Raw genomic sequence first — 16,201 nt, 5'->3', positions numbered from 1 at the left:
CGGCCTCGGTCAGTATCGGTCTCGGTCAGTATCGGGCTCGGTCGGTATCAGACTCGGTTGGTATCGGGTCGGTCGGTATCGGGCTCGGTCATTATCGGACTCGGTCAGTATCGGGTCGGTCAGTATCGGGTCGGTCAGTATCGGTCTCGGTCAGTATCGGACTCGGTCAGTATCGGGTCGGTCAGTATCGGGTCGGTCAGTATCGGTCTCGGTCAGTATCGGACTCGGTCAGTATCGGACTCGGTCAGTATCGGGTCGGTCAGTATCGGTCTCGGTCAGTATCGGTCTCGGTCAGTATCGGTCTCGGTCAGTATCGGGCTCGGTCAGTATCGGGTCGGTCAGTATCAGTCTCGGTCAGTATCGGGCTCGGTCAGTATCGGACTCGGTTAGTATCGGGTCGGTCAGTATCAGGCTGCGATGAGCGGGGCAGGGCGGGCTCGGTCAGTGTCGGGCTCGGTCAGTGTCGGGCTCGGTCAGTGTTGGGCTCGGTCAGTAACGGGCGGGGTGGGACGGGCTCGGACGGTAACGGGAGGGGCGGGCTGTGGTAGTGAGGGCGGGGCGGGCTCCTCCGAGGTACCAGCTCCCCTGTCCTCACTGCGGGAGCTCTTGCTGTGTCCCAGTTCAGGAGGCGATTGGATCATCAATCTCACTGTCGCTGCAGAATCCACCTCCCATCAGCCACTGACAAAAGGCCCCGGGAAACCGTGATGTCTGCTCAGTTCTGTCATCCCAGGTGTTGGGGAATTCTAAAGAGGGAACAGGATGAGTTTCTCTGTCGTGGGGAATCAGGGAGTGCTGCATGTGGAACCCGACAGAGAAATCCTTTGTGTGTCCAGTTTAATTCTCGTGCACCGTTTGTACCAGATTGGCTCCTGGGAACAGCATGTTCCAATATCTTGTCCTGCTTCACTTCCAAATTTATAGAATAGCTTAAAATCTCATTCTTTAAACTGTAACGAATAAGCAGCGACACAGGAGGTGGATTAAAACACAAAGCGACAGATTCACTCTGGTACAGGGCTGCTCTAGAAATGTGTCAAACTCTAAATTTAATCCTATCCTCCGATAATCTTTGTTTTTACACTGGCCGCTGTCTTACTCCTCACTCTGTGCTGCTCTTAAAAGTTTCCCCAGGCTCATTTTCAGGGTCTTGTTTTTTTTTAAATTCATTCACGGGATGTGGGCGTCGCTGGTAAGACCAGCATTTATTGCCCGTTCCTAATTGCCCTTGAGAAGGTGGTGGTGAGCCGCCTTCTTGAACCGCCGCAGTCCGTGTGGTGAATGTACTTCCACAGTGCTGTTAGGGAGGGAGTTCCAGGATTTTGACCCAGTGATGATGAAAGATAGGTGATATATTTCCAAGTCAGGATGGTGTGTGACTTGGAGGGGAACTTGGAGGTGGCGGTGTTCTTGTGTGCCTGCTGCCCTTGTCCTTCTAAGTGCTAGAGGTCGCAGATTTGGGAGGTGCTGTCGAAGAAGCCTTGGCAAGTTGCTGCAGTGCATCTTGTAGATGGTACACGCTGCAGCCACGGTGCGCCGGTGGTGGAGGGAGTGAATGTTTAAGGTGCTGGATGGGGTGCCAATCAAGCGGGCTGCTTTGTCCTGGATGGTGTCGAGCTTCTTGAGTGTTGTTGGAGCTGCACTCATCCAGGCAAGTGATTCAGTCCACATCTGACTCACTCCTGCTCATCCAGAATGCAAGATCGAGCCAATTGCTGCACTAAAGTCAAATATTGTTTAAATGACTTTGCATTGGCACTACAACCTTACATCATTGTGAAGCATTACATCGAACTACATCGAGTCTACAGCACAGAAACTGGCCATTCGGCCCAACTGGTCTGTGCCGGTGTTTATGCTCCACACGAGCCTCCTCCCACCCTGCCCCCGTGTCCCTCGATTCCCTTCTCCCTCATGTAGCCTCCCCTTCAATGGGCCATTGCTCTCTACACCAACCACTCCATGTGGCAGCAAATTCCACATTCTCGAGAGCAGATGGAACAAAGTTCCCTGCTGGGATCTGTAATAGCCAAAGACCTCAGTGAACAATCCAACCCACAAGAATCCAATCCAATCCAATCCAACTACACTTCACCCCCCTCCCTCCCCCCTCCCCTAGCCCTCCCCCAGCCCTCCCTCCTCCCCCGCTCTCCCCCACAGCCACCCCTACCCCCTCTCTTCCTCCACCACGGAATGCGATAAATAAATATCCAACACTTTGTTATTCTTTGAAAAAAGCCCAACAGAGGGTGAAGATCTCTGCGCTCCTCCAATTCTGGCCTCTTGAGCATCCCCCCACTTCCTTCGCTCCACCATTGGTGGCCGGGCCTTCAGCTGCCTGGATCCTAAGCTCTGGAATTCCCTCCCTAAAATTCTCCGCCTCTCTCTCCTCCTTCACGAAACTCCTTAAAACCTCCCTCTTTGACCCTGTTAAATTTTGTCTGATAAACACTCCTGTGAAGCACCTTGGGCCATTTTACTGTTAAAACGTCGTATAAACACAAGTTGTTGTTGTTTCTGTTGTGATCTGTAGGTTGCAGAAGTGATGTTCGCTACAGCGGAGGGTGTGACCGTGGACTATTTAAGAATACAAAATCTGGAAACCAGAGAGATAATTGTACGGACCGTATCCGCCCAAGGGGAGTCCGAGGACTCTTATGCTGCAGCCATCCCAACTGACCTACTGGTGCCTCCAACGCCTCAGCCCCGGGCTGCTCCCAGAACCAAGCCATTAGCAAGTGCCAGAGCTCCCGATACCAAAGAGCAACCAGCGGGCCCAAGTCTGAGAAGGGACGAGTCATGGGAGCAAACACATTCACCATCTCCTCTTCATGGACGCTCCTTGGAGCCTACTTTGCCCAACTACCACGGGCTCTCCGCCAACAGGAGCGGGAACGGGAGGTCTCCGTCGCCGCAGAGAATTCTCCCGCAGCCCCAGGGGGCGCCCATCTCCAACACCGCCGCTAAAGCCATAGCACGAGAAGCAGCTCAACGGGTCGCAGAGAGCAACAGGGTAAACGCCTTCTCTTTCTCTCCAGCTTCATCCCCAGTGCCACCGCGCCTCCTCGCTTTCAACCCCATTACACTCTTTAATGGGATTCACCCACCTAGAAATTCCTCTGTGGCGGTGGCACCAAGCGGGCGGTATCGGATTGGCCGCCCGTTATACCCAGCACCTGACATTCCCTTATATTCCAGTCAATCTTGCTGACTATCGGGCGCTGGGTATAATGGGCGGCCCATCCGATGCTGCCTGCTTTGTGTCACCGCCTGCGAGGAATTTCTAGGCCACGCTTTCTTCGTCACGGGAGCCAATCACATTCCTACCGGTAATCGAGCAGTGTGTATGCGCATAAATTAAATGTTACACCAATATCAGTAAAAAAAGAACTGACGGTGTTCATTGCGACGCCCGTTCTATGTTCCTGGTTCCTTTAGTTACTGTGTTGTCCTGCCAACCTCACCAGTGGCTCAGAACCCAAGCAGTGTTCTTATTGACATTAGTCCGAACCTCTTGTTGAACTTCATGAACTAACTCAACGCGATTATTTCTGATGCAGAATTGACATTTCTCCGGCTTGTCAGAGATTTGTGAAGTAGTGTTAAAGAAGCAAATCCCACGAAGGTACTTTGAGAATTTGAATTCAGTTTAAAAATATCTGGAAGTAAAAAGCTGGTGTCAGTAAAAGTGACCATGAAACTATCGGATTGTCGTAAAATCCCAACAGGTTCACTAATGTCTTTCAGGGAAGGAAACCTGCCGTCCAAACCCGGTCTGGGCCTATAGGTGACTCCAGTCCCCACACCAACGTGGTTGACTCTTAACTGCCCTCTGAAGTGGCCAAGCGAGACACTCAGTTGAATCAAACCCGCTACCAGCCGTTCAAGAAAAAATCCCACCCCCACCTTCTCAGGGCATCTCGGGATGGGCAATAAATACTGGCCTGGCCAGCGACGCCCACATCCCAAGAATTAACATTTAGAAAAGTGTGAGGTGATGCATTTTGGGAGGACTAACAAGGCAAGGGAATACACAATGAATGGTAGGACCCTAGGAAGGACAGAGGATCAGAGGGACCTTGATGTGCATGTACATAGATCCCTGAAGGCAGCAGGACAGGTAGATAAGGTGGTTAAAAAGGCATATGGGATACATGCCTTCATTAGCCGAGGCATAGAATATAAGAGCAGGGAGGTTATGATGGAGCTGTACAAAACGCTAGTTAGGCCACAGCTGGAATACTGTGTGCGGTTCTGGTTGCCACACTATAGGAAGGATGTGATTGCACTGGAGAGGGTGCAGAGGAGATTCACCAGGGTGTTACCTGGGCTGGAGCGCTTCAGCTATGAAGAGAGACTGGACAGGCTGGGGTTGTTTTCCTTAGAGCAGAGAAGGCTGAGGGGGGACCTGATTGAGGTGTACAAAGTTATGAGGGGCATAGATAGGGTAGCTAGAAAGGAACTTTTCCCCTTAGTAGAGGGGTCAATAACCAGGGGGCATAGTTTCAAGGTAAGGGGCAGGAGGTTTAGAGGGGATTTGAGGAAAAACTTTTTCACCCAGAGGGTGGTTGGAATCTGGAACTCACTGCCTGAAAGGGTGGTAGAGGCAGGAATCCTCACAACATTCAAGAAGCATTTAGATGAGCACTTGAAACACCATAGCATACAAGGCTACGGACCAAGTGCTGGAAAATGGGATTAGAATAGACAGGGCTTGATGGCCGGTGCGGAAACGATGGGCCGAAGGGCCTCTTTCTGTGCTATATAACTCTATGGGGGAAAAATTCAGTTGTTTGTGCCTCCCGTTAGCGCCTTAAGAGGGCGCCAGTTGGGGCGCAAAACAACTAGCGCCCGGGCGCGGTGATGTTTGTGCCGCTCGCGAAATTAACTAGACATTTTGCGGCGGCGCTAAACACTTCCGCCACGATCTCCTGCGCCGGCAGATTGTGATGTCATTCGAGTGCGCAGCGCCCCGGACCGGATATTGAGTGGCGCCCCCTGTCTTTCCGCCTGCCGCTAGCAACGACAGGTTGAGGGGAGCGTTTTGCAGTCAGAAAGGGACTGGGGGAGCGCTATTTAAAGGCGACCACTTCCTGCCTCTTTTTTGTCGGTGACATTTTTGCACCACGCATTCTGAGAGAGAGAGAGAGACTTCTGGAGAGATTCAACGCTGTGTGAAGGAGTTTTGGGTACTGAGCAACACTTTGCAGGTTTATTTTGATTTGCCCTTCCTTGCTTCGCCAGCACTCTGAGGTAGCGCCTCGCTCCTCGGCCTTTGCGCCTTAAGAGAGGTGTGAAGCGCCTGATTTAGCGCTCCAATCACCTCCAGGGGCGATAAAAGCCGAGTTTGCTGTCGGAGGCGATAATTAGCGCCAGGCGCTAAACTTTGCGCACGGCCGATAATCGCGCCCCAAACAGGGCGATACTGAATTTTTACCCTGACTCTATGTTAGTTTCATATGCAAAATTCTACTTACATATTTTTAATCTTTTAATGCTGAGGAATAACAGGCAAAATGTGATGTTATATTGTAGTCAGTGATTGCCCGTGAGACTATTGCATCTTCCTGTTTGCTGCTAATGAGAATTCCCAGTTCTGTTACCTCCTGCACCGTTACTGAATTACTGTAAAAACAGAAAATGCTGGAGACACTCGGCGGGTCAGGCAGCCTCTGGAGAGAGAAACAGGAGTTAAGGATGAAAAGCCATCGAGCTGAAACGTTAACTCTGTTTCTCTCTCCACGGATGCTGCCTGACCCGCTGAGTATTTCCAGCATTTTCTGTTTATATTTCAGATTTCCAGCACCCGCAGCGTTTGGCTTTTGTTTTTCTGAATTGGTGTGTTGCCTCGACCTTTTGCTTTCGATGAATTCTCTGTCCTGTATGAACATCACTAATGCTCGTCTGCCCATCGTTTTCAGGCTGAGAAGCGAAGTATATTTAGCGAGAGGAGCAACACTTTGCACCAGGAAAATTCCGACGACGAGGAAGATGTTTACGATGCTCAAAGCATCAAAAGGCCTGGGGGTTCGGTGGATGATTTCCTGAGGGGCTCGGAGCTGGGGAGACAGGTGGGAGTCCAGGAATAATTGCTCCAATTCCCGTTTGTCATTTAAAGATTTCAAACCTTTCTCTTTGGTCAATGAAAGACCTTAAATTTAACGTAAGACGGTAGATTTTATGTAATGAAGACTCTGATTGGTTGACTCCCAGTCTTCATTTGATGTTCGGAAGTGATGGATTTAATGATCAACTTCGAACCAGCCAATAGAAAGAAAGGAAAGTTGAACAAAAAAATCATTGGCCCGAATCTTGCTGGAAAGCTGAGGGTGAGTTCACGACGCACATCGTTATTAATGTGCAAATCAACCAGCGAGTTCAGGGGATTAAGAGATACGGTGTGAGTTGCGGATCTCCAGAACTTGCTGGTCAATTTACAACATGATAACACAAGGGAGAATCAGGCTGAATATAAAAAGTACAGAGGAGAGGTGAAAAAGGATATAAGAGGGGCAAAGAGACAGTACGAGAATAGATTGGCGGCTAATATAACCTGAAGATCTTCTATAGGCACATTAACAGTAAAAGGGTTGTCAGAGGAGCGGTGGGGCTGATTTGGGACCAAAATCGAGATCTATTGATGGAGGCAGAAGGCATGGCTGAGGTACTAAATGAGTACCTTGCATCGGTGTTTACCAAGGAAGAGGACTATGCCAAAGCTACAGTAAACAAGGAGGTTGTCTGGATATTGGATGAGATAGTAATAGAGGTACGAGAAAGACTAGCAGTGCTTAAAGTGGATAAGTCACCCGATCCGGATGGGATACATCCTAGGTTGCTGAGGGAAGTAAGGGTAATAATTGCGGAGGCTCTGGCCACAATCTTCCAATCCTTCTTAGATGGTGGGGTGGTGTCAGAGGACTGGAGGATTGCAAACAGGGCACAATTTCGAAACTTGCAGATGACATGAAACTTGGAAGTGTAGTAAACAGTGAGGAAGATATTAATAAACTTCAAGAGGACATAGACAGGCTGGTGGGATGGGTGGACACATGGTAGATGACATTCAACGCAGAAAAGTGTGAGGCGATAGAGTGTGGTGGGAAGAATGAGGAGAGACAATACACACTAAATGGTACAATTTTAAAGGGGGTGCAAGGACTGAGAGACCTGGGGGTGTTTGTGCACAAATCTCTGAAGGTGGCAGGACAGGTGAACACAGCAGTTAATGAAGCACACGGGATCCTGGGCTTTATAAATAGAGACAGAGTATAAAAGCCAGGAAGTTATGCTAAACCTTTGTAAAACACCAGTTCGGCCCCAGCTGGAGTATTGTGTCCAATTCTGGGCACCGCACTTTAGGAAGGATGTGAAGGCTTTGGAGAGGGTGCGGAGGAGATTTACTAGAATGGTTCCAGTGATGAGAGATTACAGTTACGTGGAGAGACTGGAGAAGCTGGGATTGTTCTCCATGGAGCAGAGAAGGCTAAAAGGAGATTTGATAGAGGTGTTCAAAATCATGAAGGGTTCAGATAGCGTAAATAAAGAGAAACTGTTTCCAATGGGTGAAGGGTCGATAACCAGAGGCACAGATTTAAGGTGATTGGCGAAAGGACCAGAGGCGACAGGAGGAAAAACTTTTTATGCAGCGAGTGGTCAGGATTTGGAACGCGCTGCGGTGGAGACAGTCAACAGTGGCCTTTAAAAGGGAATTGGATAAATACTTGAAGGAGACAAAATTGCAGGGATATTGGGAAAGAGCGGGAGAGTGGGACTGACTGGAATGCTCTTCGAAAGAGCCGGTACAGACTCGATGGGCCGAATGGCCTCCTTCTGTGCTGCACTATTCTATGATTCTACAATCTCACCTTCAACCTCCCCGTTATTTATAAGAACTTGCTGGATTTGTGTATTAAGTATCGACGCAGAAAGTTAGGGCTCATAATTAACAGCGTAAGTACCCTTTTAACAACGTGATAATTGTTAATGCAATGCCGATCAACCTCTCTGGCCCAGAAAAGGAACAATTTAAACTGTTGAATCTCATTCCTGTATGTAGTAAATTCATCTTAGAGATTTTTAAAATGTCAAATTTTAATTTTTTTTAATAAAAAAATCTTACTTTTCCTTTCTGTCTCTTTTTTTCTCTCTCTCTTAATCCAATCTTTCTTTCCCTCAATTTATTTCTTTTTATTCACCTGATTTGACTCTAATTCACCTGATTTCCCTCTCAGTCATTCCTCTGTTTCTTTCTCAATCCTTAAATCTCATGGGTGAAGGAGATAGTCTATTGGTCCCCCTGTTCACCGAGGCCCCAGATGCCCCGTTACCCTCGCCGCGCCGTTCTCGGCTCGCGCTCCCAGCGAGTTACCACACAAAACAATTTTGAGTTGACGGGTGAGGGAAAGAGTCTGCGAGGTGCAAGATCTGGGCCTCGGAATCAGCTGAAATGAAAAGGATTTGGAAGATGTCCGTGGTGTGTGAGTGACCAGGAGGCTGCTCGCTGCTTCTTAAAACCTACCTCTTGTGACCAAGCTTTTGGTCACCTGTCCTAATGCTTCCTTAAGTGGCTCGGCGTCAAATATTTGTTTGGTAGTCGCTCCTGTGAAGTGCCTTGGGACATTTATCTACATTAAAGGCGCTATATAAATGCAAGAGGTTGTTGTTGCTTCAAGTCCTCCACCATCGCTGCTCCGTGTCCCCTCGAAGACCTGGCTGCACTGTGCACTGTAGCCTCAGTCTGGGGCGTGCACTTGTGGTAGTCGGGTCCTTGAGGCCCAGGCAGCTCAGCACTGTTTGTGTTTACATTTCTCACTCGGTGCTTTGCCTTGTTGGAATTTCGTGGGCCTGGAGATTTGGAAAGGGCTGTTGCCTTTTCGGCAGATAACTGTGAAATCAGAACAGCGAGATCTGTTCGTGTCAGCAGCTTGGGATATCTGGGAATTAATGGGAACAGGGATTTAAACTTCATGGGGCAAACTTTCCTCTTTCGCATTTGGGCATAAATAATCCCCCACAAGTGTCATCTGATTTAAATGAATGAATGGGAAATCGGACGCGTTCCATTAGGAACAGGGACTCCTCCGCAATCCATCTACCTCCCTGGATTCAAGTGATTGTCTACCCAGGAAAATCCGCACCAATGGAAAGTCCACCAGACGCCAACCGGATCTTGAAGACCAAGGACTGGGCACTCCTGGTGATTCAAAGTCATCCCATAGTCGCCTTTTTGGCGATGATTAGTTGTCCTTTAACGGGAGCAGGTGGCACATCAGCAAGTTTACAAACCACACTTAGTCCCAGGAAGCAGCCCCATCATTTATTTTTTCCCTCCACTCCAAGACCCTCAGACTGTAGCCAATGAGATTAAAGGAGTTTGCAGTTTTTCACTCTCTGCCTTTACTCCTGCCGTCTTTTGGTCAAATAGTGAGTCGGGAGTGGGCTCCTATTCACCTCTGTGGGCTGTAGCTCGGGACCTGAACGTTGGAAGGGACAAGGTGATCATCTGCTCTCCAGGGAGGGGACCCGCTTCACCCAGGTACCACCATTTTGCGGGATGTTACAAAACGAAGAGTTTCCATGGGGAGGATATTGGATTCCTCTATGGCACCTCCCTAAAGTGTCTCTCCCTCCGTGCTTTGAGAACCCGGTCTTTGGTCCCGAGCATGGCTATGTGCAAAGTCCAAAGGCAGCCTTTTGGTGCCCATTCTAAGTACATCCCTGCTCTCTAGTGCACCTTCTCTACGTTCATGGCCTTTGGAGATGTTTTGGGAGGTTTAATGTTCTCACAAATTGCCCATACCTTTGGTTTATTAGAATCAGTCAGTTTTTCATTCTGCTAAAGATGATTTTCTACATTCCATTTTCATTAAATTAATTGGCGCTTCCAGTTTCTCCTAAAGTCCCACAGAAACTGCTTCAAGCCTTAGACTCTTAAAGCTCTCGTGTTACTTCTTATACACAGTTCCTAATAGACCAGACACTTAAATGGCCTGTTCGTGAAGGATAAATAGAGGGATCGATCATCGTGAGAATTGGCTGGGGGCCTATTTAGGAGGAGCAGAAATCAGTCAACAGCCAATTAATTTCAAGTTGTGCCAGAGTTAGTTTGACATGAAGAACTATTGGTTGGATTCATGATCAAGGGCATAACCTTGAAATTAGAGCCAGGCTGTTCAGGGGTGATGTCAGGAAACACTTCTTCACACAAAGGGTTAGTGGAAATCTGGAACTCTCTCTGCCCAAACGCTGTTGAGGCTGGGGGGTCAATTGAAAATTTCTAAACTGAGATCGATAGATTTTTGTTAGGCAAGAGTATTAAGGTTTACGGAACCAAGTCAGGCAAATGGAGTCAAGATACAGATCAGCCATGATCTAATGGAATGGTGGAATAAGCTCAAGTGGCTGAATGGCCTCCTCCCGTTCCCATGTTCCTATGTTCCTAATATGTTCCTGTCGAGGTCCAACATTCACTTGACATTATAACCTTGAGCTGATTTTGCCTGCAAGTAGAGATTTGGCAACACATTGTCCCAGCCTGTTGTAAGAGGAAAGATTCCCTATTTCCTAAACTCCTTCCCGACTGCCCTACCATTGTGATTTTGCCTTTGGCGTCTTAACTTCAGAGTAGGTCCAAGGTTGTTGAGTAAACTGCCATGGAAAGGCTTTGTGCCAATGATCGATTTTTCTTAAATGTTCTGTATTACTACTTGTGCTTCGTATGTCTGCTCTCTGTTTCTCTGTTCACTTGATGTCTTTGCGATCCTGCTCCTGACTTTTATCAGGTGTTCCTATGTTCCTATATTGCTATTTTGTTGCTATGTTCCTATGTTGTTCCTATGTTCCTATGATGTTCCTATGTTGCTATGTTCCTATGTTGCAGCTCATTTGATGTTTGCAGTTGGTATTTTGATGCGTTTTAAGACTTCTCTCGTGTCAGTTACCTCACTGGTAACATTCTGCAATGAGTTTTGTGGTCCATACTCTTGCGTTTATCTGACTGATGTGATTGGCTGGAGTTCTACAGAGAAGGGTCCTTATTCTTCAGTGATGTCAACTGGTCACCCTGGTGGTGAATCATGACTTGTACAAGAGAGGAACCGATTTCCCCAAAGCGTTAAATGTTCCTTTAGTTAGTTGATTGTGGTGAGGGTCAGGGTTAGAAAATTGCTCCAGTGTTTGTGACTGGGTAACCGTTGGGTAAACTAGGTAGACGACAGGTGAAGTCTTCTTACTCTACGCTGCATTGCAGATTCTGTAAGAAAGTAAGGATCGCTCCTAGTGTGACAGGACACAGAGGCAAGTTTACCTTTTTGCACTTTTTGGTGTCAACAGCAACACTACGGCCATGCCGATGACTACCATACGGAGAGCAGTCGGGGATCCGATTTATCTGACATCATGGAGGAGGATGAAGAGGAGCTGTGTTCAGAAATGCAGCTTGATGAGGGGGGTAGGAGAAGGCACAGTGTGACTTCACATAACGCACTGAAGGTAAGGCACATTCTACACACACAACAACACTGACTGCACTCCGAAAGTAAAGTGTGCAAAGCACCTTGGGGCATTCCTGAGCTAGGGCGCACTATGTCAAAGCAAGTCTGCCTTTTTTCCTTAGATATCGCAGTGTCCTCAGTTACAGAAGCTTCAACATTTTGTTTTCTGAGTTTAAGGAAATACGTTGTAAAGATTTAGGTTTTAATCTGGTTCCCTTCACTGGTTCAATGTTCTCCTTGAACATGTTGAGGCACCAGTTCTCCAACCGGGGAGTGGTCGTACTCTTGGTGGTAATGGGATTCCCAGCTGATCCTTTTCCCCTAGCCTTAGCTCTGATGATTGAAGTTTGCCGATGACACAAAGATTGGTGGCGCAGTAAGTAGTGTAGATGGGTGCATAAAATTACTAAGAGACATTGATAGATTTAAATGGTGAAAAGCTAGGAACAGTGGATTTCCAAAGAGATTTAGGGGTCCATCTACACAGATCACTAAAATGGAGTTGGTTAGGTACAAAAAATATTTTAAAAGGCCAATGGAATGTTAGCCTTTATATCTGGAGGGTTAGAATATAGAGGGGAGGAGGTTTTGCTGCAGCTGTACAAAGCCCTGGATGGACCACACCTGGAGCACTGGGTACAGTTCTGGGCAGCACAGCTTAGAAAGGATTTATTGGCCCTGGAAGGAGTGCAGTGCGGATTCACCAGAATAGTACCAGGGCGCCAAGGGTTAAATTGTGAGGAGAGATTACATAAACTAGGCTTGTATCCCATGGAACATAGAAGGTTAAAGGGTGATCTGATTGCGGTTTTTAGGATTTTGAAAGGAATTGATGGGTAGATAGAGAAAAACGTTTTCCGCTGGTGGGGGGAGTCTAGGACAAGGAGACATAACCTTACAATCAGAGCCAGGCCATTCCGGAGAGAAGTTAGGAAACACTTCTTCACACAAAGGGTAGAACTCTCTCCCACACAAAGCAGTAGATGCTGGGGCTCAATTAATCATTTTAAATCTGAGATCGATAAGATTTTTGCTGGACAAGGATATTAAAAGGATATGGAGCCAAGGTATGCGGATGGAGTTAAGATGCAGATCTGCCATGATCTCATTGAATAGCGAAACAGGCTCGAGGGGCTGAAAGGCCTCCTCCTGTTCCTATGAAGTAGAGTTGGGGATGTGGTGAGACGCCCTGCAGCAGGTTAGCAGTGTTAAGGCTCCGACAGGTCAGGTTTTCCCTTCTAGTGTTGGAGAAGAGCAAATGAATTTCAGGATAGATGAGTGTGAGGTGGTGCATTTTGGTAGGAGGATTAAGGAGGCCACACACTCCTTGGATAATAAGCATCTAAATGGCATAAAGGAGCAAAATATCTGGCAATACAGATACTCAAATCACCAAAAGTAGCCACGTAGGCTAATAAGGCCATAAAAAATGCAAACAATGAACTGGGGTTGATTTCGAGAGGGATAGAATTGAAAAGCAGAGTACTTATGTTAAACTTGCATAGAGCCTTGGTTAGACCACACTTGGAGCACTGTGAACAGTTCTGATCTCCATATTATCAAAAAGGATATAGAGGCACTGGAGAGGGTGCAGAAAAAGATTCACAAGGATGATACCAGAACTGAGAGGTTATAACTATCAAGAAAGATTGAACAGGCTGGGGCTCTCTTCTCTAGAAAATTGAATGCTGAGGGGTGACCTGATCGAGGTCTTTAAAATTATGAAGGGGTTCGATAGGGTCGAAGTAGAGAAGATGTTTCCACTTGTGGGGGAGACCAGAACTAGGGGCCGTCAATATAAGATAGTCACTAATAAATCCGATAGGGAATTCAGGGGAAACCTCTTTACCCAGAGAGTGGTGAGAATGTGGAACTCGCTACCACAGGGAGTGGCTGAGGTGAATAGCAGCGATACATTTAAGGGGAGACTCAATAAACACACGAGGGAGAAAGGAATAGAAGGATAGGCTGATAGGGTGAGATGAAGAGGGGTGGGAGGAGGCTGGTGTGGAGCAGAAACACCGGCACGGACCTGATGGGCCGAGTGGCCTGTTTCTGTGCTGTAGACTCGATGTAATTCTAGTGCCAGAGCCGAGACAGGCTAGAGGATGGTCTTGATCGCCTGGGGTAGTTCAACTTGATATCCTTGTGGTGTCCATCCCTGCTCACAGTAACAAGGTCCGATGTGAAGGGGCACAGCTCTGTGTTATATGTCACACAGTGTAGTACCAAGCCATACTGACTGGAGGATGGGGGGGCTCAGGGTCGGTCTCTCGACACTGCTCCATTGGCTGATCTCGGTTGGGGTGATGAGGGTGTGAAGCTGGCCACGGCGTTCCAGAGCTCAGCCAGTGTCTCTCATCACCATCCAGTCAACCTCCTGTGAGGAGATATCAGGCTCGGCTGGAACAGACCCATCAGCAGGAACTCACTCGTCAGGAATCTAAGGGCAAAGCCCCCCTGGTACAGACCTTCTTGCCCCGGGAACTGCGTATTGGGAATTCGGGATACTCCCCCCACTGGCCTCTTCACATGAGATCCCAATCTGCATTTCCAGCTGACAAAGTTGTAGCCAGAAGCACAATTCCATCAAATCTCCCATTGAAGATAATGAGGAGGAGCTGTACAAGAACGTGGCTGCTTCCTTTGGCAAGGTTTGGTGTCGATGGCACTGCCTTTAAATGGAGCAGCCATTGCAGCAACAGCACCATATTTGGGAATGAGTGAGGCTGAACTCGACTACACTCCCAACTCAAGCCTTCATTTTCCACCCCAAGCACTGCCTCAAGGCGTAACATTTCTGGATCCGATTGTTTATCCTTGCCCTGGAGAGCAGCAGGCTTGGAACTCCTCTGATCTGCGATCACTGAAGTGCCAGATTGCATGGTGGGCTGACTACTTTTCAGATTCCCTGTAAGTTGACACAAGCATCAATTAGTATTGGTTATTGATCCAAAGAGTAAATCCGCTGATCCATCAGGGAGCCACGCTCAAAGGATGCGAGGTTGGAGATTGGGATATAAAACTGCAGCGCTGATTCTCCCACCCACATCCCTTCAACCGAGGCTCCCCATTCCTAAAGTGACTTTCCCCTTAAAGCTCCAGCTAACTCACCACAGACTGATAGCTAGAAACCCAAGACAGTGAACCCGTCGCACAGGACGAGCCACGTATTCCTCTATTGCCAACACCTGCCTGTTGAAGTAATCTGTGTTATTTTGTTCTTTAAACCAGTTGGTTTAATGAATGAGCTGAATCACTGAGACAATGCACTTTTTGGTTTAAGGGTGTGTTTACACCATATAAGAATTAGGAGCAGGAGTTGGCCATTCGGCCCCTCGAGCCTGCTCCGCCATTCAATATCATGGCTGATCTTCGACCTCAACTCCACCTTCCTGCGCTATCCCCATATCCCTCGATATCCAAAAATCTATCGATCACAATGAGATAACGAGCAGATAATCAGTGTTTTTTAGTGATGTTGGTTGAGAGATAAATATTGGCCCAGGACACCGGGAAGAACTTCCTTCCTCTTCGTGGGCACATTGACCCAAGAGAGGACGGACGGGGCCTCGGCTCAATGCCCCATCAGAAAGAGGGCGCCTCCGACAGCATCACACTCCCTCAGCACTGCACAGGAGACCCAACCACTAACGTCAAAGTTGGTCTGTGAACGCTATAAGATGAGTGAGCTGACTCCTGTTGGGACGTCGGATGCGAAAGCTGGGAGGGGCGAGGAGGGTTAACAAACCCAGATTGCAGAATACTAAACAGTTTTAGTGTCAGTGTGTAAACACACTTAGGACTGAGATGAGGAGGAATTTCTTCACTCAGAGGGTGGTGAATCTTTATAATTCTCTACCCAGAGGGCTGTGGACGTTCAGTTGTTGAGTATGTTCAAGGCCGAGATCGATAGATTTTTGGACTCTAGGGGAATCGAGGGATATGGGGATCGAGCAGGAAAGAGGAGTTGCGGTCGAAGATCAGCCATGAACTTATTGAATGGCAGAGCAGGCTAGAGGGGCCGAATGGCCAATTCCTGCTCCTAATTCTTATGCTCTTATGTTCACAAAACCTTTACACCAAATTGGTTCAGTAATTTAGCTCATCAATCAAACCAACTACTCTCCATAGTGCCTCAAACTCGATAGCAGCTCACTCTCCCCTCCCCCTCCCCTCCCTCTCCCCTCCCCCTCCCCTCCCTCTCCCCTCACTCCTCTCACTCTCCTCTCACTCTCCCCTCACTCTCCCCTCACTCCCCTCCCTCTCCCCTCCCTCTCCTCTCTCTCCCCTCCCTCTCCTCTCACTCTCCCCCCCTCTCCGCTATCTCTACCCTTCCTCTCCCCTCCCTCTCTTCTCCCTCTCCCCTCCCCCCTCTCCTCTCCCCTCCCCCTCCCCTCCCTCTCCGCTCCCCCTCTCCTCTCCCCCTCCCCTCCATCTCCACTCCCCCTCCCCTCCCTCTTCACTCACTCTCCCCTCCCTCTCCGCTCCCCCTCCCCCCCTTTCCCCTCACTCTCCCCCTCCCCTCCCTCTCCCCTCACTCTCCCCTCCCCTCCCTCTCCCCTCTCTCTCCCCTCCCTCTCCCCTCACTCTCCCCTCCCCCTCCCCTCCCTCTCCACTCCCCCTCCCCTCCCCCTCCCTCCCCTCCCTCTCCCCTCACTCTCCCCCTCCCCTCCCCCTCCCCTCCCCTCTCCTTCCCCTCTCCT

At 48.6% G+C, this 16,201-nt stretch overlaps 1 protein-coding gene across 1 annotated transcript in view; it reads left to right on the top strand.

The window, feature by feature from the left end:
* rimbp2b (RIMS binding protein 2b) overlaps positions 1 to 16,201 on the top strand; it is a 349,606-nt gene that overhangs the window by 295,530 nt on the left and 37,875 nt on the right. The window contains exons 15-17 of the mRNA XM_086011890.1: positions 2,534 to 3,013; positions 5,922 to 6,071; positions 11,335 to 11,493. Coding sequence (XP_085868016.1) covers positions 2,534 to 3,013; positions 5,922 to 6,071; positions 11,335 to 11,493 — 789 coding nt within the window. The remainder of the gene's footprint in view (positions 1 to 2,533; positions 3,014 to 5,921; positions 6,072 to 11,334; positions 11,494 to 16,201) is intronic.

Source organism: Somniosus microcephalus, chromosome 19, assembly GCF_052327205.1.
Source record: "Somniosus microcephalus isolate GS21.2 chromosome 19, FLI_Smic_1.0, whole genome shotgun sequence".
Taxonomy (NCBI): domain Eukaryota; kingdom Metazoa; phylum Chordata; class Chondrichthyes; order Squaliformes; family Somniosidae; genus Somniosus; species Somniosus microcephalus.
The sequence above is the reverse complement of the archived record's forward strand: the minus strand, read 5'-3'. Positions and strand labels throughout refer to the sequence as shown.